This window comes from Ictalurus punctatus, chromosome 3, assembly GCF_001660625.3.
Source record: "Ictalurus punctatus breed USDA103 chromosome 3, Coco_2.0, whole genome shotgun sequence".
Lineage (NCBI taxonomy): Eukaryota > Metazoa > Chordata > Actinopteri > Siluriformes > Ictaluridae > Ictalurus > Ictalurus punctatus.
In genome coordinates, this window is record NC_030418.2 from 5106877 (window position 1) to 5129274 (window position 22398).

At 44.7% G+C, this 22398-nt stretch overlaps 1 protein-coding gene across 1 annotated transcript in view; it reads left to right on the forward strand.

The window, feature by feature from the left end:
• Positions 1 to 4002: 4002 nt before the first annotated feature.
• The window catches only part of mcu (mitochondrial calcium uniporter), a 61491-nt gene continuing 43095 nt past the window's right edge, over positions 4003 to 22398 (forward strand). Inside the window, exons 1-2 of the mRNA XM_017463447.3 lie at positions 4003 to 4088; positions 4361 to 4591. Coding sequence (XP_017318936.1) covers positions 4029 to 4088; positions 4361 to 4591 — 291 coding nt within the window. The 5' untranslated portion in view covers positions 4003 to 4028. The remainder of the gene's footprint in view (positions 4089 to 4360; positions 4592 to 22398) is intronic.

Here is a 22398-nt window from a genome sequence, read left to right on the forward strand (position 1 = left end):
CCATCATCAAAGGGTTGTGCAGTCTTAAGTAATGATGCACCACACCAGATCTGTCTATCTGCCCTGTCACACTCACGGCAAATCACTCTAGCATGCTGCACGTAGGTGTAAATGTGGTATGGATCACCCTCCCAAGGGCTTGCTAGTATAGAATACACTGGGACTGGCTTGTTTAGGAAAACTTTCACTGCATAGTAATGAATACAGCAGTAAATATTAGCAGTAAACATTAATATTAGCAGTAAAGTTTACAGTGAAAATAGGAACATTGTCTTTGCACACAGGTGAAGGATGGAAAACTACAACAGCCCTCAAGTTACATGTACCACGCGACCTGCAATGTGTGGGTGTGTGGGTGTGTTTGCAGATGTAAGCAAGTAATGCAGGTTTAAGTGTCCATTTACTGTATCTCGCTTGGACTCTGACACTGTGTACACACCCTTGATTGATTCTGAAAGCCTTCGTGTTTTTTGTTCCTGTCAGCAAACAGCTGATCAATTATCAAAAGAAATGAGTGTTTTAACATGGCAAATATCTGTTTCACCTAAAAGTACTGTACATGTTATTATGAATGTAACACCATGTAACACACCATATTCTGCCCATATTTCCTTACAGGACAAACTAAACTGTCATGTATAAGAGTTCGTGTACAAATGTGTGTCCCTGTTTCATGACTGAAGGTGTCCAGGTGTGGACTAGGTGCAGAGGAGTGTATAATTACAACTACTCTGTATAATAGATGGAGTCTTGCTTTGTTTGCGCTTTAGTATGATGAATATTTCATGTGGGCTAAGTGAGGTATGTCGTTCGCTTTCCCTGTCGGGCAACCACGCCTGCCAGGTGCCTGACTTTAAGGTGTGGCCGTGCAAACGCACTGCGTCATGGAAAGTTCAGGAGACAATGCACGGCTCGTCTTTTCAGTTTGTTGTGTCTCATTGGCCTGTGCTTGTGTGTGTATCCGTGTAAAAAAAAGTGTGAGAGAAAAGGGGGGGGGGGGGGGGGGGGTGTACGGTGTGAGTGATGATCTTCTCCGAATCATTGATTTAGCTTATCACTTAATCTCACTGCTCGTAGACTTTTATTTCATGGGTTTTTTCAGTTTGCCCAGATAAACTAGTTCACGTAATGCAGATGCGTGCTTCAGTGAAACACTGTGCTGTCCCTGAAGGACGTCAAAACAAGATGGGGCAGGGGCGTTCTTGAAATTTTTTACATACTACTGAGTTTTGATAGTGAAAAATAGTTTACATCGAGCCTTATTTAGGGGGGATCCGAAACCCTCCCCCCCTTAATTCACACCCTTCTTGTATCTTCTTTGTCCAAATTTTCCACATCAGCAGTGGAAATATTGGCCATGTATTTTGATGTAGTGTGACAATCACCCATGGCAATAACTTGGAGGCAATGTAGCCAAAGTGTCAGCCATGTATGTAGGACCTTCTGTTGTTAGGCAGGGGCCTTATGGGCTGAGCAACAGATGTGAGGCAGAAACAGTGTGACTGTTTAGAAACAATGAGCACTTGTGTGAAGCGTACACCCATTAAACCTGCTCCTGTCATCAATAGTAATATGTATTTGTATATTATCTGACTCCATACACATTCAGCATAGCTCTGTGTGAGGAAAACTACATACAGTATAGGTTTTAAGAAAAAGATATCATTTGTTTACCAACATAGAATTTCAATTTAGCAAGTCAATTTCACCATGAGATTTATATTTATCATTGATATAAATTAAAGATAATATTCTTAGGCAAGGGGTAGGCCATGTTAATGTCTTCCTGTGGTGAAATGGGTTTAATTTGGCTGTTCTACAGAGCAACAGTAATAATAAAAAAAAAAACCTTAAGACTTTATTAGACATGCCTTGGTCTACTGCACACGAAACAGTCCATTCTCAGCTCATTTCATTTGCTCATTGTGAATCGTGTATTGATTACCTGAAAATACAACGATTCCCTCGGCAATTCCAACAGTTTTCACATGTTTGCTATTTATTGATTCTTAAATTTAAAAAGAGAAGAAAACAGAAAAACAAATTGCATAACTCTGATGCAATTTTATTAACAGTGTAATCAGATTGCATGATAAAGCACCACAGGTTATCTCTAGTGGGCTGATCGTCTGTAGAGACAGAAATGGTGATAAAAGATACACTGAGCTAGAAACTTATTAGTTACAAGACTGGTATACTCAGTAAACTGCTAAATCACTATATACAAGAGTATAGTTTTTCTAAACAAGAATATGAAAGAAACATTATATGTATGATTTGGGAGGATCTATTACATAATACGCAGAAGGTTTATGTAATATGTCTTAATGATCGCATGTTTTGCCCACTAGGCCTCACATGCTACAGGGAATTGTGTAAAAACTCAATCCGCCACCCTTCTCCCTGTGGATGACCAGTTCCACTGTGGCCTGCATCATGGTCCCTGTATCTTCCACCTGATTTACATTTAAATTGCATCACCCCTGCACTGCAGCACATTGCACCTGGGAGAGGATGAGACCCGGACAGCATGGGCAAGACAAGCAGAGAGAGCCGATTGAGTTACCCACAGTACAAGTTTGTTATTGCCCAGCTGGAAGGGTGTGGAAGGATCAACAATTGTCCAGGAGCAATATTCTGATCTGTACCCAACGAAGGATAACACTGGGTGTTATCAGTGTGGAACACATACTTGATGGGACATTGGTCCATGAACATACACATTCATTCATACCTGGGTACAATTTATCGCCGGCAATCCAACTACATCCATGCTTTTGGCAAAACCATGGATGCGTTTACTTGAAGGAAACCTTGCGTTTTGCGTTTACTTGAAGGAAGTAAGCGTTTGCTTGAAGGAAACCAGAGAACCTGGAGGAAACCCACAGACATGGGAGAACATTCAATACTCTGCACACAGATCAGCCAAAGCTCAGGATCAAACCAAATGGTAATGGTAAATGGTCTGCACTTATATAGTGCTTTTATCCAAAGCACTTTACACTGTGTCTCACACACACTCACACACACTCACACACACTCAAGGATCAGCGTCTTGCTCGCCATGGACACTTCGGTATGTGGAGTCATGTGGGCCAGGAATCAAACCGCCAACCCTACGATCAGTGGACAACCCACTCTACCACCTGAGCCACAGCCGCCCAGGTCTGGTCCCAAACCAGGTCACCATATAGTACAAAGAAAATTCCTATTTAAAATATTCTGCACTCAACTCAAATGTAGCACTTTAGCTGAAGTATGTTGCTATTCAGATTTTTCTTCTTCCGTTTTGCTCTGGCAATATGAGGCTAACTTATTTAACAAGTAATACAAGTCTCAAAGCTCCAGTGAAAACTGAAAAAGGAGGACACCCAAGCAGTAGTTTAAATTAGATTTTACATCCCCCCAACTCCCCATTTCTTTAATGAGCACTTGGTTTGAACACAGTTTAGAATATATCCTCTGGTAGCCTATTCTTCACTTCAGTCATTAGTCATGCTACAGAAGGACTCATTAACTGGTCCAGATACACTAATGAATCATCATATTGATAAACTGTAAGCATGGGGCTCGATATTTTTACATTAGCCTGTTGTGTGCACGTGTGAGGAGAGTGAAGTAAATGCTTTGTCTGATCAGTCGAATCAAGCACCTACTTTCCAATGCAGAGCAGATTTAAGGATAATCTAATAATAGGAAAGTAATAATATGATGGAAAGGACAGAACTGCTGCCAAGACAGAAGGACAACAGTGCCTCAGTGTGACTGTGACATGACTTCTCAGTAGAGACTCGGACATGATGGATGAACAAATGGCTCTGATTAATATTTAAAAGCGAGTGTTATCATTACATGACTGAAAATGTAAGTAAACAAAGCTCTGTGAGTTCTTTCCGTCAGTGCTAACTAACACTGCTTGAAGGACTTCCCTCTGATTACAGAGTCGACAAGCGTCCCGCGTGCTCTGATTGGCAGGGCGGTCCGCAAGCACCGCCTATTTTAAGTTGCCGAACTGAGGCACGCGCCGGATGGGCTTCTTTTCATTGGACGAAAACAAAAAAGTGCTCGCGCTCGTGCCGGGCCAGCAGGTAACCGTCTTGACCAATCAAATCTTTACTTTCCATATTTCAGTTTAAACGTAAAAAAAAAAAAAAAAGGTTACTAATGTCTAAAAAAAACGTTTTTTTTTGTTGTTGTTATGGTAACGCATAGTCAGGCTCAAAGCTAGCAAATGACTGAAGTATTTTCAGACGAAGGAGAAGAGCTGCAGTTTGTTCCGCATTTCTGTACTAAAATTATCTTCCGCTCTCTCTCTCTCTCTCTCTGTACGTGTGTGTGTGTGTGTGTGTGTGTGTGTCAGCCCAGCCCAGCTAGCCCGCCCTGTTCTCCCCCTCCCTCTCTTCCCTTCCCTTCCCTCGACGGTCTCCCTCAGTTCACCCCGCAGCAGTTGCCGTCCGGCTCCAAGGTTTCTCTTCCAGACATGGCCGCGAAAGTGTGCAGACTCTTGCTGCCCCGGAGCAGCGCCGCCGTAGCGTCTCCTTTCCCCGCGTTCGGTGTCTCCTCACATCGGCAACACCAGCACACAGGAGCGGTAAGGAGTGTGTGGACGAAACGAAACGAAGGGAGGAAGGGAAAAAAAGGGAGGGAGTGGGATAAGACAGGAAAGGATAAATATACAATACATATGAGGGGTGGATTCTTCTGGTACTGTACCGTCCTGTCGATAAGGAAGTAGCGACCTAAAGACTTATTCGAGTGTACATACACTGTTATTGTTGTTTATGAGTAGATACCATGACGGCTCGTAGTCAGCATTCAGCACTATTCGGTTTGTGACACTGCAATATTCGCTCGCGAGCGCGGTGTGTTTTTGGCGTGTAACTGTACACACACTGCTCAGAGGTGGAAGCTAACGCAGATGTGCTGTACAGTTTTACATTCCGGTCACGTTTCCGTGTTAAGGTGATCAGGGTAAACTCCGTTATGATGAGGAAATGAAGGGTCCTTTTCCGGGATAACCTTGAATGCAACAGTGTCGGTGCACAACTTTATTTGAATGGAAGAAGGACACACACACACACACACACACACACACACACACACGTTTGTGCACACATGTTTGTCCAACTATCTTTGTGAGGACCTTCCACTGAAATAGTTCCATACATACCCCCAACAATTTAACCTTAACCTTAGTAAACAAAAGCATTTTTTTTAATTTTTTTTTTTTTACAAAACTATTTTAAGTTGTTTAGTAAAAAAAAAACAGTTTTCCTCATGAGGACCAGGAACGTCCCCATAAGGTCCTTGTGGGGTCCCCAGAAACACTCAGGCGGTCATTGCTCTTGGTCTGTTGAGGTTATTTAGATTATAACACACTATCGTATTAGTGACGATTACGTGGCACTGATTTTGTTAAACCTGTTAATCGGGTAAGGTGAGCGGTGTGTTTCCTGAGCCTCTGCAGTGTGTGTGTGTGTGTGTGAGAGGGAGAATGTGTGGAGATGGTGCTGCAGAACTCTTCAATGACCCTCAAGCAATCCATATCTCTCTCTCCGTCTCTCGTTCTCTCACACACCCACTGCGCCCCCTCCTCCCCTCTCGACGTGTATTTATTCTCCTATATGACTGGCACACGATTGACTCTCTGTTCCGGGTTTCCCTTCACGCCTTCCCGGGTTTTCCCAGTTTGGAGCGGATTTCCGTTTCTGAGCTTGTGCTTTGTGCTTCATCCATCCATCCATCCATGAGGCAGGCAACGTGCACGGATCCACCCACCGACACGCTCGGCGTCCGGAAATTTCTAGCAAAAACGTAAGGGACTAACCGGCCCAATTTATTTAAGTGTGCCTGTCTTTTCCTGCCAGATCATTACCGTATATCCTTACTGCATGTGCTGAGACCGTATCTCTTCTCTCCACTACTTGGAACAGACCCCAGTTTGACCATGAATCCATCTGAAGCTTCATATATCAAAGCTTTTATTGCACGTGGTATTTTTGGCCCTGTCTGCCTTTGCAGGGGTTTCTCGTAAGGGGCGCTGACGTAAAGCTGTACAGGAGCCTGGAAGCATATGACGTGACCGTGCAGTGACGGCAGAGCTCGGGTTTTCGCTGTCTGTGCAGCACGAAAGGAAAGCGCAGTGAAGAGTTTTATGATTGATGTCTGTAGCAGTGACTCTTGGGTCAGTGTAGTACTCACCCGGCTGTTCACAGAACCCAAGGCAGAAGAGGTTGAGACGTTTGGTGGAGCTCACACGGATGAGACTTTTGCTCTCAGGTGGTCTAATCCAATCCAGAAGAGTCAGTACAGAGTCAGGGCTTCAATTTACACGTCTTCATCTGCAGGAGCATCATGGGAAATATGACCGAGCACACAAATTCCCCAGATCTATAAGCTGTACTTATGGCTCTGATCCTACTCTTGACACTTGTATTAGACCTCAGAGAGAGATACTTAACCTGCTCCGGCTCTGTATTTATGTGGCTGCCCTATAAACGTGCCCCCATTTTTGTGGGGGGAAAAATGGCCATAAAGCTACCTGCCATAAATCATGATGTGGGTGTGGGCTCAGCACAGTTCTATCCGTTATACCGGCGCGCCGTCTTGATTAAATTCGGTTCACTCCACCTTTCTGCGTGATCGATTAAGAACAATGCCATGCCTGTAGTTATTCTGTTTGCGCGTGTGAAGGAACCACATAGGCACGGTGATCCCCCGACAACCTTACGGCACATTAATCCAATCAGGATTAGAATAAGTTAATTAACCCTGCTGCTCTGATTGACTGCGAAGCTGCTGTGATCTGGATTAGCACAGAAAGAAAGTAGCAGCTCTGCCCAGTGAAAGAACACCCCTCGACACGTCAACCTGTCCCACTAAAGTGGTTGATAGACCTGCAAAACAAAAAGTGACCCATTGATTTCATGTAGCGTTCATGGTGCGTCTGCTTTTTGACATTTCAAGTCCTGCATTTGTCATTGGTGGTGATGAATGAATCAGGTACATGGATAAATACTCTACAGCAGTGGTCACCAACCCTGTTCCTGGAGATCTACCTTCCTGAAGACTTAGGCACTACCCATAATCGTGCCCACCTGACCATCATTTCCTTAAGAAGTTCTTGATCAAGTAAAACAGGTGTGTTAGATTTTGGTTGGAGATGACACCTGCAGGAAGGTAGATCTTAAGGAAGAGGGTTGGTGACCGCCGCTGTACAGGGTGTCTCAAAAGTCTCCATTCAAAGGCGAAATTAACACTTGGAAAAAAAAATAAAAAATTCCGCAAAATTTCTTCTAAATTTTCACAAAAGAAGAACGTATTGTAATCATACTCGCGGTTGGATCGGGAAGTTGTCGCAAGGTTGCGATGTAACAGGAAACATGGCGAGCACATCACACACGACACTGTTACCAAACTTATTAACAAACGACCGACCGAGAAGTCGACGTCCACGAACATCCACTGACGTAGACACAACCGACGTGGTGCTGGCGTACATACAGTAGTCCCCTGTGTCTGGAAACTTTTAGGATTCCCTGTATGATCACCAAAAGTTCAGGTTTGGTGACCCAGTGCTCACTGTAGCCCCAGATTCCTATTCTTGGCTGACGGGACGGGAACCCAACGCGGCCTTCTTCTGTTCTGCCTCGGTGTTTGACGTCCTCTGCATTCCGAGATGTTCATGTTCCGAGCTCACCACGGTTGTAAAGAGTAGCTATTTGAGTTACCTTAGCCTGTCAGACAGCTCGAACCAGTATGGCCGTTCTCCTCTGACCTCTCTCGTTAACCCATTAATATATTTCTCCACCATTCTTTGTAAATTCTAGAGAATGTTGTGTGTGGAACTTTAATGAAGACCTGTATTTGCATCGCTGCCACATAATTGGCTGATTGGATAATTCCGTGACTGATCAGGCGTACATGCGTTATTAAATTAAATTGATCCGTGAGTGTACTCCACTGCTTGAGTGAAAATGTGACTGTTACCCTGATTTGTTTTTATCATCCTGTAACCATCTGATTAGACTGCACCCACTGTTTAAACATAGCTTTATTATGCTGGACTTTGAAATCCGAAGGCTCTAATCAGCTCACACCTCCCACGTCACTTTTATGGGAGGTTTTAAGGCTCAAAAAAATTTAATTGCTCCTTATTTTCACAAGCTATAAGCACCGCGTCGGTAATAACCGAGGTGCCCCAGGGTAAAATGTGCTTACAAGCATTCAGGGCAACGTATAGCTGGCTGAATACATGTCGATAGTGACGTTTTAAAAATCACTGACCCCACATTTGATATCGATCGGCCTATCAGAACTGATCAGGATAAGGAGCGTAAGTCGGAACACATTTCGTAATGTTTGGCGAGGTTCTCCGTTGCTGCACCGGCCAACAAAATGTATGCTTAACAGCCAGACTCTGTTCTCGGTGGAGCGCAGACCTCTGCAAACAGGAAAGAAAATAAACAATGTCCTACTCAACTTGGTGCATAATCTCGCACTGGCTTTCAGGTGCCTCGTTCGCAATGAATTTTATCCGACCATTAAGCGTTTGTGGATATTCTTATTCGGATTGGATTAGTTTATCAGTGGGATGTCTGTAGTCATTTTTATTTTTTTTTACACATCTCATCAGTGATAAAACGCATATCTGGGCAGCAATAAATGACCAGTTTCTAGCGGTTTGTATCTTCCACAAACCCGAACGTTTGCCTGATCATATGATCACGCTCCATTAAGGACATGGCGTCCAAGCCATGGTTTCCCAGTTAGCGAGTGTAGAGAAGGTTTTATTACCCGCACCATGTATACGGTTGAGTGGCTCATCTAAAGCATTAATGAGTTGTTTTGCGGTTAGGGGAGTGTTTAATATCCCGGGGAAGATCACTGATATGTGTCTTACGAGACTAACTAGCAGTTTTCGTTTTTTCTCAACACGAGATCTGCATCGAAAATCAGAGACGTGTCTCTGGGACTAAAATGATCAAGTGACTGCTGAACAGTAGGTAATTCAGCCTGTAAATTTTCTCAGAGGAGGACGGAGAAAAACGCCGACATGGCCGATTGGGAATGAAATAAATAAGAAATTGTAAATTAAGAAATTTACCCCAGGACCCTAAGTAAATTTAGGGTGCTCCCGAGCTCAATCAGCTCGCTAGGTGGCGAATCAGTATATCGTGTACACAAGTTCGATTACTGGTAAGGATCCCGGCTCACTACACACTGGGATGCCGATGACTCAATTTCCGGCGACGTGACTACGTACTCGCGTTCTAAAACATCACCACTGGCGTTTATCGACAGCAGGCAGGACCGATAACTTTTTGACATTTATACGTCATAAATTTGCTAGCTTAATCACATGCGTTTCCGTCCTGGTATTTCAAGCATGATCCTAGGTGAGCTAGTGGATTTAAAAAAAAAAAAATCATTAAACACTTAAAAGTCATTAGACTCAAACAAACCGTACATAGAACGTCAAATAAAGTTCAAATATATACAAGTTAAAAAGTCGATCATTTTCCAATAACAGCACAGCCTGAAGTGTTCTATTCCTAATGTCTTTGTTGGACAAAATCTGTTCACTATCAGGCCTAGACTTTGTGCAGTTCTTCTATACAAGTCCATGTGAATGAGCTGTTACTATGGAAACAGTATTGTATTAGAACAAGCACACGGATATACAGTAAACCTGTGATTGAATTGACACCTTCTGACCAATCAGAGTTGAGAATTGAACAGTACGATGAGATGTGATTCTGATGTATGAGTGGAGTATTTTTTACAAGGTCGGTGCATGATAAATTTCTGTTCTCCTGTTCGAGAAATAATAAGAACTACGCTAACAGCTGCTTCCTCCCGAAACCCGACTTTTCTTCACGTTTAGGCGACGGAGGACGTGTACGGTCTGGATCGTTGCCTCAGTACTACATGAGGAACTGAAGCGAGGAAAGTGTTCAAAATAACACTTACTGTACTCCCTCATTCTCATGAGTTGAGCAGGATTTACGAGCTTCATGAATATTAATGACGTTAATAAAAAGATTATTTGTCCATGACCTTTAATTAGATTGCTAATAAGATTTGCTGAGATATTAAAGCTGGCTGAAGCTTTTGGCGTTCCAATTTTGAGGTCTGGGACCTTGACTTCATTGGACAGGGAATTTCCATGCTGAAATCCTCCTTTAAGGAATTTATTAATTAGCCATTCATCAAAAGTTACTCTGCGATAGAATTCTGTTTTTGGTTGATTGGTTTTGGATGATGTCTGTCTGGAGATTATATTGAAGACTGGAGAAGTGATTAAAGCAGCTACGAAGTCACATTAAGTAACCAGGGATGTGCTTTCAGTGAACAAGTTTAAAAAAAAAAAAAAAGGGTTCTCATTCAGCTTCCAGTATGCGTTTAATGAGCACTGACTTTTTTTTTTTTTTTTTTAAACCCTACTCTCGCGCTTCATAAAGACATTTTCACATGCACATACACTCCATGGCCAAAAGTATGTGGACATGTGACCATCACATCCGTGTGTAGTTCTACCCCAAACTGTTGCCACGTTGTTCGAAGCACACAATTGTCTAGAATGTCTTAGTACGCTGTAACGTTACAATTTCCCTATACTAGAACCAAGAGGCGCAAATCTGTTCCAGCATGACCGTGCCATTGTGCACAAAGCAAGCTCCGTGAAGACATGGCTTGCCGAGGTTGGAGTGGAAGAACGCGAGCGTCCTGCATAGAGTCTTGACATCAAATTCCCACAGCCAAGCTACAAAATCCAGTGGAAAGCCTTCCAAAAAGAGTGGAGGTCATTATAAGTACATATGGGGACTACATCTGGAATGGGATGTTCAACAAGCACAGATTTATGTGATGGTCAGGTGTCCACAAACTTTTGGACATATGTATGTAAGTGAATGGAACAATCATGGAAGAAAGAATTGTTCCTGTCTCAGTTTCTGTCCAAAAGAGCTCCATGTTTCTACTCGTCCTTTACATCAGTGGTCACCAACCTGGTTTCTGGAGATCTACCTTCAGCTCCCAGTATAATCGTGTCCACCTGACCATCTCGTCGTTGCCTTAAGATTTCGGTTGGAGATGAAACCTGTAGGAAGGTAGATCTCAAGGAACAGGGTTGGTGAGTTCCGATTTTACATTCTTTCACAAAGATGGTAGTCCATTCAGTATAGAGTAATCAGACACTTAGGCTACGCTTAACTGGCCCTGCTTGTAAATGTGTGTGTGTGTGTGTGTGTGTGTGTGTGTGTGTGTGTGTGTGTGTGTGTGTGTGTGTGTGAGCCAAATCAGTCCAGGGTGTATTCCTACCTCACACCCAGTGTTCCAGGTATATCCACCACGACCCTGACGCAGGAAGATGAAAAATCATTTAAGACCACCATTTTAATTTTACACACTTTTTTTGTTTCTTGAGAGGAAATATTTAAAGTTTAGATTTTACTGCGTGATGCGTAACACTTTGGAGGGCCGAGCTGGCCGTTGTAGGAGGACAGAGCAGGTGAGGGTCATGATGATCACCTCCAGCGTATCTGAGCTAAGTGAAAGCTCATCACTCTGGGCTCTCTGCCTCTCGCTGCAGCTCGTCGCTGTTAACGGAGACCAGCCACTGCAAAGCGTTGACGGGTCTTTTCAAGCGTCCTCCTTGGTCACCTCTCTCGTCTGACGATGCTAACGCGGCCAGCCTGCTCGGTTTAGACACGGCGCTGGATGAGAAAACAACCAGTCTTCCCTTAGCGACTGAAGATCTAAATAGGCTTGCTAATTTCAGCTCTGACGTGAAGGTTACCTTGCCCGTCTCTGCGCCGAATGAGTTCCAGATGATAGCTGACTGTGAATTGTGGCTTGCTGATTGAGTATGTGGGTGAGAGTGTTTGCATGACTGCGTGCTTGTAAGCGGGTCTGTTTGCCCCCGTGTCCAGCGTTTTGTGTACACCGGTGTCTGTGACACTGCGCCGATCGATCGTTTCAGGCTTGTCCTTGTGTATATGGAACTAGACAATCTCCGCTTCATATAAGGAATAAACCACGATGGGGGTGTGCTCCCTTTTTTTAATTTTTATTATTATTTTTTTTAAAGAAAATCCTCCACACCTGGGTGGTGCGACGCGTTTCCGACGCGTTTCTTAGAAAGGACAGCGTGTTTGAAAACGAGCGTGTTAACGTGAACGAATGACAGCCGGGACTACCGTCAGAGCTGCTGCTCTAGAAAAGTAATCAACACCGTCAGATCTGAGAATGCAATAGAGCGGTGGCGTAATGAAATTTAAACAGCGTCATCATTTTAACCACCTGTACGGGGAATCTGTAACAATGAGGCATTGGAAGATAAATACTCTCTTCCATCTCTCGTAGTACAGACCGAGAATCACAGTGGAATCTTCCTGGGATTTTGACTTTGACCGACTTTCACACTTAACCGCTTCCTGGCGTATTTTGGCTTCCGTTCAATAAAGGGCTTCTGTGGTGTTCAAGATATTCAAGATGAGAGATTTTTACACACATACACATTATTCTTTTCATTGGTGTGTAATCTCACAAGCGTGCTCCCCTACCATATTGCTTATGTATTAGCTAGACAAGCCTCACTGCCACTACAACAGGTTTAACACCAAACAGCATTGTGTTCTACGTGCGTCCGCATAATAACGAGCCGTCCTGAGGCGCGTGTAGGACTTACAGCTAATGCCTTGACGTTTCTAGGTATCATTTAGTCTTTGTGTTTGGGAATTAAGGAGACCGGAGCATGGCAACTCGAATAAAACACTCAACACCATTTCCTATTGTGTTTATAGGGCGCTGGGGGTTAAAAGTGCAGCGGATAGTCACAGTATATGCACGACACTAAACTGTACCTGTACATGACCGCTGTGGATCCTGATCCTGGTTCGATTCTGAGCTCGGGTCACTGTGGAATGTCAAAGTCTCTGGGTTCTCCACTTTCCTCCCATGTCCCAGGAACATACTGGTATCTGGAATGGCCATGCTAGGTGTGAACGAGTGTGTGAATGTGCCATGCGTCCCATCTGGAGTGTGCTCCTGCCACACTTTTTAGTTTGTTTCTAACCATTGCTTTTAGTTTTATTCCCAGATTCATTCTCTCTCTCTTTTTTTTTTTTTTTTTTTTTTTTTTTTCTTTTTCTTCTTCCACCGAAGATGATGATTGCCGACCATCAAGAAAATGGCCATTTATTCCTCCAAAAGTCTCCGTAAACTATCGGTTTAAATCAGAACCAACAGTCCGTTGCAGTCCGAAAGCAGTGAAGTCAGTGGCAAAGATGTAACACGGTCTTCCACTAAACAGCATTCTTTTAACAGTTTTCTAAGCTTCCTTTTATTTACGTTCTCTATTCTGGCACGAATCTCTCGTGTGGGCGGGGCTTAACAACGATTTACTCTTACTGGCTAGTGAGATTAGGATCGTCAGCTCCCTGACCAGGAAGTAGAGACTTCGGTGTCATGAATGTTGTGGCGTGTTCTCGATGCGGTTCTCTGTATAGTTCTAGCGTTTGTACTTTGTAGTGGAAATGACTTACTGACTTAGTCAGTGTATTAGTTCGTAATGAAATCTTTGAGGTTTGGGTAGTCTCATACCACTCTCTTTTTCGAGATGAGTTCTCGGGGACGGCACGGAGCGTCATAATCAACACCATGCTCGTGCTCCTCAGCTGGACACTCGAGCCGTCGATCCAAATCTCATTAGCCAATGAGTGTAAATTGCTGTTAAGCCCCGCCCACACAATTTTTTTTTGCTAGAACGGCAAGAGTAAACGTGCGGCACGTAAACGAAAACGTCGAACGCGTAAACGAAAACCGAGGCAGCGCATCCATAAACCACGACTAGTGAAAACGAAGCTTAGAAAACTGTTAATAAACAACGCAGTTTTTTTGAAGAGTGCTTTTCTTCTCTCATTCTATATTTACGTTCATTTCTTACGAGTTACGTTCAGTACTTCTGGCACAAATTGAATTCCAGAGTGTCTTCGTGATGTACGCAGGGATGTCCCACTTGAAATTCCATGCGTACTACGTACACCTCATTTTAATACACACACTTTAGCATGAACACTTCTTGTAGCGCACAATGCTCTTGATCTTTAGTACGTTACCCGACCGTAACACGTCTCCAGTCAGGGTCTTGACCTGTGTTTTTTGCGTTGGATTTAGTTGCCAGAACGACCGTACGAGAGAGAGCTGGCGTGTATACGAGCTGGCTCTATGGATACCTGCTTAACATCGCTTGAGTTTTGTGTGAACCTGATCACCTACATTAGCCTTGCCACCTGCAAATATCACACACGTATGTGGTGCAGCGTCCCCCTTGGGTTTGCCATTACTGTGTGTGAGTGCGGGTGACCTGAAAGTCCCAAGGACGCAGCCAGCTTGTCTCGTTCCATTTGCCCCGCTTAGCCAGACACTCACTCCCACTAGGAAGCTACAGAGTAGAGAATCAGGAAGAGAGGATACTCTCACACACTTAATGCCTGCATCCCAGCAGGAAATCAATATAATTACTCGCACATCATCTGCCAGTCGTGGAGAGCTTCTGGAAATGATGGGGGGAAAAAGGATTCTTTTTTTACGGGTTAAGGAAAGGAAATCGGTGTAACAAATCAGATGTGTTACCTGCCGCACGTTCTCTTTCTCTCTCCGTTTGACCAATTCGGATATTAAAGGGCTAGACGGTTCTGAGGCGACGGAGTCGGCGGACCGTCGCCACAACGCCTAGCTCTGCTTAACAATGTTTTCTGTACATATTACACGCGTAATAGATGTTAAACGGAACACCCGCGTGCGTCTGCTGAGTAATTTTCTTACGTAATTCGGCTCACCGTTGCGATGCTTTGTTATTGTAACTAGGCCATTCCGCGTCACGATCGTCAGGGAGATGTTGCCATGGTTTATGGGAGACGTGTGCTCCATGAAGCATAGCAGACGGGGGTTTGTTACAGGAAATCACAATCCAGGATTATTATATACAAGTTATTATAGTTGTTCTTGAGTTTTCAGCCTGTTTGATTTGAGCGGATTTAATCAGAATCGGAATCATTTTATTCGCCGTATACGTATACAAGCAAAAATGGGTAGACTCGGTTATAGTGTATATTACAGTGGCGGTAGAAATAGCAGCTGAGTGAAGTTCAGAGTGCATCAAGGCGATTCGCGGTCGGGGGTTCGAGTCCGGAGTGCTGCGGAGTTCGCATGTTCTTCCCGTGCTTCGAGGGTTTCCTCTCCAAGTTCAAATGCGCTGTCGTGTGATTGGCGTTTCCAGATTGTCCGTAGTGTGTGAGTGTGTGTGCGATTGTACCCTGCGATGGGTTGGCACGCCGTCCAGGGTGTCCCCCGCCTTGTGCACTGATTTCCCTGGGATAGGCTCCAGGCTCCACCGCGACCCTGTGTAGGACAAGCGGTATGAAAAATGGATGGATGGAGTAATAATAATAATAATAATAATAATAATAATCTCAGAATATGTGAGGCCAAGCTGCTTTTGTGTTTTAAAACTCGTGTTGTTCATGGAGTGCGGGTCTTACCATTTTCCCGTTGCTGTGATAATGGATGGCTCGATCAAACACACGACTCTGATTGAAGCGGAGTGTTCTGGATCAAGCTGAGATTAGCGCTCGCTGTTATCTGGACCCATCTACACACGACACCTGTGTAGCGCAATGCTAATTGGCTCTATCGGCGAGACTTGATTAGCGCGATCCGTCGCTCACCTCGCGTTCCACGCCAAGAAAGGCCAACCCAGCTTCACAGCTCGGCTAAAATCTGCCCTGAGGGTTGGATTTGTGTGTGTGTGTGTGTGTGATACAAGTCTGCTCTGTGAATCTGTTTGAGGCTTAGGAACAGATATTAAGAGATAAGGAAAGAGAGAGGGAGTGTGATGGAGAAAGTTCTAGAAGCTCCGGTTCGACTGAACCAGGGCTGGTTTATTAAAACTGAAGGAATACCCAAGTCTCAGGATTAAAAATCAATCAATCAATCAATCTTTTGAGTATGCCTGTGCCTGGTGATGGTTCACTGGTACTCCCAGGGACCGTAAACTCGTTTACCACCAGACGTTCATGTATTCATTTCCTTCACTCACATCCGCGCAAGCCACACACGTGAACAATAAACTTTTACATTTTAGCGTCGACGAGATTGTTCTAGAAAACACAGCTGTGTGCTTTTGCTGAGGCATCCTGTGGTCTTAAGTAGGCATAACCTAAAGCGTCCTTAAAGAGGCATGTCTTACAGTAAAAAAAACAAAACAAAACAAAGCATAGTTTGTAATCTTATTGACAATTTGTGTAAAAGTCAAACAATTGAAAATGTATGTCTTCATACAAAAACATTCAAAAGGGGGGAAAAAATCATGGCGTTTACCCGAGGTGTCCGACACCTCACTCGCCGGACTCCGCGGTTTCACCACACGGTTAGCCGAATAAGATGATCGTGTTACCGGGACAAACACGGAGAACAGCAGCTAGGCATTAAGGCTTTGGAATTATGAGTTTTTTTGTTTCTTTCTTCAGTGCGGCTCAGTGTTCACATCGACTCGGTCGATATTTGCAATACTTTGGAATGTAGATTTATGGTGACCAGCGTAGTGAAGCTGGTCGCCAGTAGCGCTGTTGTAGTTTGATATTTTTATGGTATGACATAAAACATAGTCAAACAACACTGATGCTGAAAAGGATCAGTGCTCACTCATGGATTTAATTCGGTATCGCATCGCAATTAATCCTCGAACAGAACAAATTAGTTTAATGTTGTGTTGCCGAGACTGATGGTGGGATTGCCATTAATCGCCATTAAAAACCCTCCCAGGGAGCCAATTTGATTCCAAATGGCGGGAATACCGTATAACGGTTAATCGTGGTGACCAGGATGAAACCTCCCCTCTTTCAGCTCAAGTCTACCTCTCAAATGTTTCTGAGAAATGCAGCTTAAATGGGCGTGGCTGGCTGTGCGAAGACGGGAGGGGGAGTGGGCGTGGCTGGCTGTGCGAAGACGGGAGGGGGAGTAGGCGTGGCAGGGAAAGGCAGGGGAGGAAGAGCCTTCAGAACGCTCACAATAAAGATGGATCGTGACAAAACAGTTTGCAGATGAGGCAGAGGACTTCTCTCCTCCTGACTCCCCAGGGCTAAATGGAGACACAGTAGATAGCGGTGCAGGACCTCTACCCTGTCTATCTGAACCGTTAGCCCCTGGCGTGACTACGGAGGAAAATACCTGCCGATTTTGTTTAGGGCATTTTCAGACCTGTAGATCTGTGATTTGTTTCGAAACAGGGACTTGAATTGTTACGACGTTGCATTTTGAAGTTCAGAGCGTACCAAAATTGTGTTTATGCAAGTCACATATGAGTAAACTGTCCTCTCATTGGTCAGAGTGCGCATGCTTACGTTCCGGGGTTCCCATAGCGGTCATTTATCAAGATGGATAGACGGCAGGTCTGCAAGCTTACTGTGGCTTTTTTTTTTTTTTTTTTTTAACTGTATTTGTTATAATTCATCTAATTTCATCATGCATTGCTATACAGATCAGTTTGTTGGCCCGTTGGATCGGATTGCTTTCTCACCACGAGCGAACCGCACCAGAGTTCGTTTGCCAGGTGTTCTCAGCCCGATTGTTTTGGTGCGGATCCAAATGTACGTCTAAACCAGGGATGTCCAATCTTATCCGGAAAGGACCGGTGTGGGTGCAGGTTTTCATTCCAACTAAGCAGGAGCCACACCTGATTCCACCTGTTTAATCTGTTGATCTTGGCGTTCAGTAGACTCGTGTGGCTTCTGCTTGTACACGCACCAACAATTGCAAGACTTACTAGCAGATGCTGTGATGAAATTTTGGGGTTCTTGGAGATTTCATTTTGCATCAGTCGTTCTGCTCTTGGGCTGAATTTGCTGCGATAGCCAGTCCTGGACAAATCGGCAGTCGTTTGAATTTGCACCATGTGTTGATGATTTTCCTTACAGTGGAATGATGTATTTCAAATAATCTGGAGATCTTTTTAAATCCCTTGAAAGACTCAGACATCCACAAACTTTTTTTTTTCTCTGAAGGCCTTACAGAACTCTTTAGATCTTGGCATGATGACAGCACACACCGCAATAGCAAAGGGAACACCAGACACTAGATATGACAGGAGTATAAATAAGACAGGTTCGAATCCTAAGCAATGGCACCCTGAACACCTGATTCTAATTCTATGGAATTGAAGGTGTGAAAACTGTAGGGGTGTACTTACTTTTCCCCATGTGCTCTGTGTTTTTGTTCATTTAAATTATGAAAAGCACTACAAAATGTCAATTTTATGTCATTTGACCGAGTGCATCAACTTTTCTTAATAGGCACTGTTTCGAAGATGATAAAATGTTTGCTTGTGCAAATATGTCAAAAAAACCAACAGTTTTCATGGGGTGTACTTATTTTTTCCTCAAGACTGCATCTCTTCCTATGCAGTTCTGTACTGGTCGCTTGAATGAGCTCGTGACGATTCACTTGGTGCTCTGGGTCGTGGCTCAGCTCTGTATCTGCGAACACACGCCTCCTTCCTCATTCCTCACCACGGCTCCATTTGTGTAATTACTATGAGGATCAGATTTCAGTCAGCACATGCGGGTCTGCTGCAGTCTTCATTCCCTCTGTTCACCCTCTTGACTGCCAAACTGCTCTTAGCTGTCGACTAAAGAGGCAGCGTCACTGCAGTAATCCGAAGAAAAAACAAAAACGGAGAGTGTGTGTGAGAGGTTGCTTCAGGGCGGGGCGTGCGGTGACAGGGGCTCACATGGGGCTTTGCAGCGCCTGGGCGGCTGCAGGGTTAGTAAGCAATGTTTTGTTGTTTTTCTGGGTGGGTCTTGTGGGGGAAGGAGGCTACTTGATGAGAAACGTTTGCACCACACTGATCTGTCAGAACGTCAGCGGAACAGGAAGTATGCCGCCTGGCTCCTTCTGTGAGCTATAAGGGCGATAGTTCAGCTTTGTGTCATCGTTGATGTTATTCAGAATGGACGTATGAGCCAGTACAGTCAGAAACACAATACAGGGGATTAGGGCTGGGCGATACCGACTTAAAACTGTATCACGATATTTTCTGGAATTTATTGCGATGACGATATAAATATAGTAGCATTCACCATTGTTTTCGGCTCCAAGCGACAGCTGCATGTTTCTCCCCCTGTCTAAATCCCATTCTTGGAGAAACTGCTGCAAGACACTCGCAGTGTTTTCACCCGTGTGGTCATGTGGAAAGAGAACTTGTCTGGACGCAACAGCTGTTCAAACTCCAGTCAGTCGTTATGTAGCGGACCGTGTTGCTAACGTACGGCTCCGCCGCTCAGCTACTCCACGTGTCCTGTAATCGAGGTGTAGAACTCCACCGTACACAGCGTTGTTTGTAACCTACCACGGCGCTCGTCGTACGTCGCTGGCAGGGCCGTCCCGGAGAAATACTTCCTTGAAGGCATGTTATATCTTGCGTCCGGTTTACGGATCCTTCGCCCGAATCCTTCCTTCCTTCTCGGTAGTTTGGAACGGCAGCAAAACACCACTGCGTCCATCGTTTACTTTGCTCGTGATAAGGAATTCGATAAGCAAACGCGCCGACGATTTTCTCCGTCCTCTCGCGCATCTTCAGACTTTCTCCATACTCGGGTTTGGGTGTGTGTTTGAGATGGTGGAACAAATCGGAAGTGTTTCCACCTTTTTTTTTTTTTTGGCAAACTTTCTATATTCCAGTCAATTTCTGTAACGAAACCAGTTCCAGATTGTAGAGGTAGCTCCTCATTTAGCGCTAAACTCCTCCTCCTCAGATTCACGTCCGCCTTCCGCCGTACTTGTTTTCGCTCCGCACACGAGCCGCGAATGTCTCGCACGCCGTCGCACACAAAAATAAGTCATCGACCAGGCTTTATCGTTATCGCGCGGAGACTAATACTTATTTTGGGGAGAATTTCTCGCGGTATATCGCACTCGATAAGATCTCGCCCATCACTACAGTGGGTACAAGAAAACTCCACCCTGAAACACAATAAATATGTTTATATTCAAATGTTTCTGATGCCCTTAATCATGCTGGTGCTCGTTGGTTGGGTGATACCGCATTGTCGTTATTAGCGACTAATTAGAAGTTAAAGGTTGTGAATCACGGCGACATCACACGAGGACGTCGCTGGCACGGGTAAAAGATAAAAAGGGAAGAAACGGAGGCAGCAAACGTTGGACTTGAAGTTCTAGAACACAAAGCGGCTCTGCAGGGCAGTTGTGATGAGCTCCAGTTAGTCAGTGCTCTGTGTGTGTTGGTGTTCGCATGAACGTTGAATCTGTTTGAGCAGAATGTACAGATGAAGAGGTGAGAGTGCCGGATAGACAAAAGGACTAAAGCGCTGCTGCATCGCTCTCCTTGGCGCCAACATCAGGACGTAGTCAAATGGCATTGTGGGTAATGTAGGAAAACAATCCAAAATGTCCGACGTAGAATTTCATCACGAAAGAAATCATGCATGCCGTTCAGGGTGGATTTTTCATTCAATTGTGTTTCTGTTAAAATGAAGGATTGATCATTTATAGCCTCAGTCCACCTGGACTGACCTTCATGCTTCACTGTGGGAAAGTGAAGGTTGTACTGCATTGTATTCAGCTTGCATTTAGCCAAGCGCTCGACCTTGAAACGGAGAGAACCGAGCTGCGGCGTTCTCACCGTCTATACGGATTCAGTAGAGGTCATGTGACTGGGTCAGCTAACCCCGGGTCAGTTAAAAGCTCTGCTTTTAGTTCTTCACGCTGACTAGCCTGCTTTCTCCAACAAGCACTTACTCCAGAAGAACAGGCGTAGACTCCAGGCCACCTGAGCACGGTGCTGCGAAGGCTTATGCCTTGATTGTGCTGTCCATGCACCCTACACAACGTGTGCTCCTACTACAGTCGACTGGAGGCAGTTGATCTTTTAAACGATAGGTCCAATTCGCCATGCTCCGATAAAGAATATTAGGCAGCTGGCTTTTTGCAGTCGGTCATAGGTGTCGATTGAGAGTGTTGAACCGGCGGACGGCGAGAGATCGTTCGCTGATCGGCTGTAAATTGGCGCAGAAGAGAAACGGAAGTGAGCAAATCGAGAAGAAGTCGTGCGTTCGCTGTGGACCGCTCTAACTTTTCAACAAAATGGCCGAGCTGAGCGTTTCACCAGATCGTCGGTGTTGTTGAAATGGTAAGCTAGGCTAGTTTGTTTGGGTTCGCTCCAAACCATGCATTACTGCACTTGATAAGGTACAGTGGAGAAATATCATGAAGTAAGCCACTCTAATGCATAATATATGATTTGTAGGCAATCTGGAACACGGCGTTTACTTTCCCATGGTAGAAAATGTTCCGATTCCGGACCTGGCACGCTCCCCTGACTGAGTACTCCGCTAAATACATCTAAGTACATCTGGAATGATTGACCGGTTTGAACTTAGCTGGCGCGGTAAATCTACATACCTGGCGGCTACCATAAAACCCCTGTATACCCCCATCTTCTGGTATGGAAAGTTATTTCCTGTCACCCAGTACAGCACGGTGGCTGTCAGCTGTAGCCTTTGTAGAGTTCTTGAGTAGACACACACACAAACAAAAACCATCAGTCAGTCTTGTTTGGAGCTAGTTTTCTAGTTCATCGACACCTGCTTGGTGTGCCAAGGCCCTTAACCGTAATTAATTAATTGAGTTTATCCTTGACGGTAGTCGGCAGGGACAGACGTGGGTTGTTTGTATTCCACTGATTCTCCTTTTGCACCATTACTGCAGTTGCTAGGTAAGGACCACTGCTCTCACGATGGAAATGTTTAACATAAGCTTTATGTTTGTCAGACCTACTCTTTTGCCTGCGCTTTGGGACGAGCAGCGAGAGCCGGTGCAAATGAAAGAGATACAGGAGGAGAGAAGTGGCGAGAGGTAAATCTATAGAGCGGCTCAGCACCGCTGACAGCAAAGCCTGCACATCTAACTAAAGCTCCGTTTCATCAGGCAGTCCTGAGGGATTTCCCTCTCCGCTGAGAGAGACGGAGCAAAAAACAAAACACACACACACGCACGTACAGAAAAAACGAGAGGGACAGACTTAAGAGCAGAGCGTACGAGTAAACAAGAGAAGAAAATGTCATTTCGGACAACGCGCATCAACATAATTTAACGAGGTGTGTGTGCGCGTGACAGGCCAGCTTGTTGTCTTCCATCCAAGGTGCGTGTGAAGAGAGAGCTTTTACAGTACATCTCTGACCTCACGCCTCCTCTCAGTCGCCATGGAGTTGCTGTGGAAACGCTGCGACACTGAGGAAGTCCCTGCGCAGCCTCGTTGTGCGGTCGGCTCGGCGCAAAGACATTTCTCACTCTGATCATGCTGTAATTGGGCACTTATTT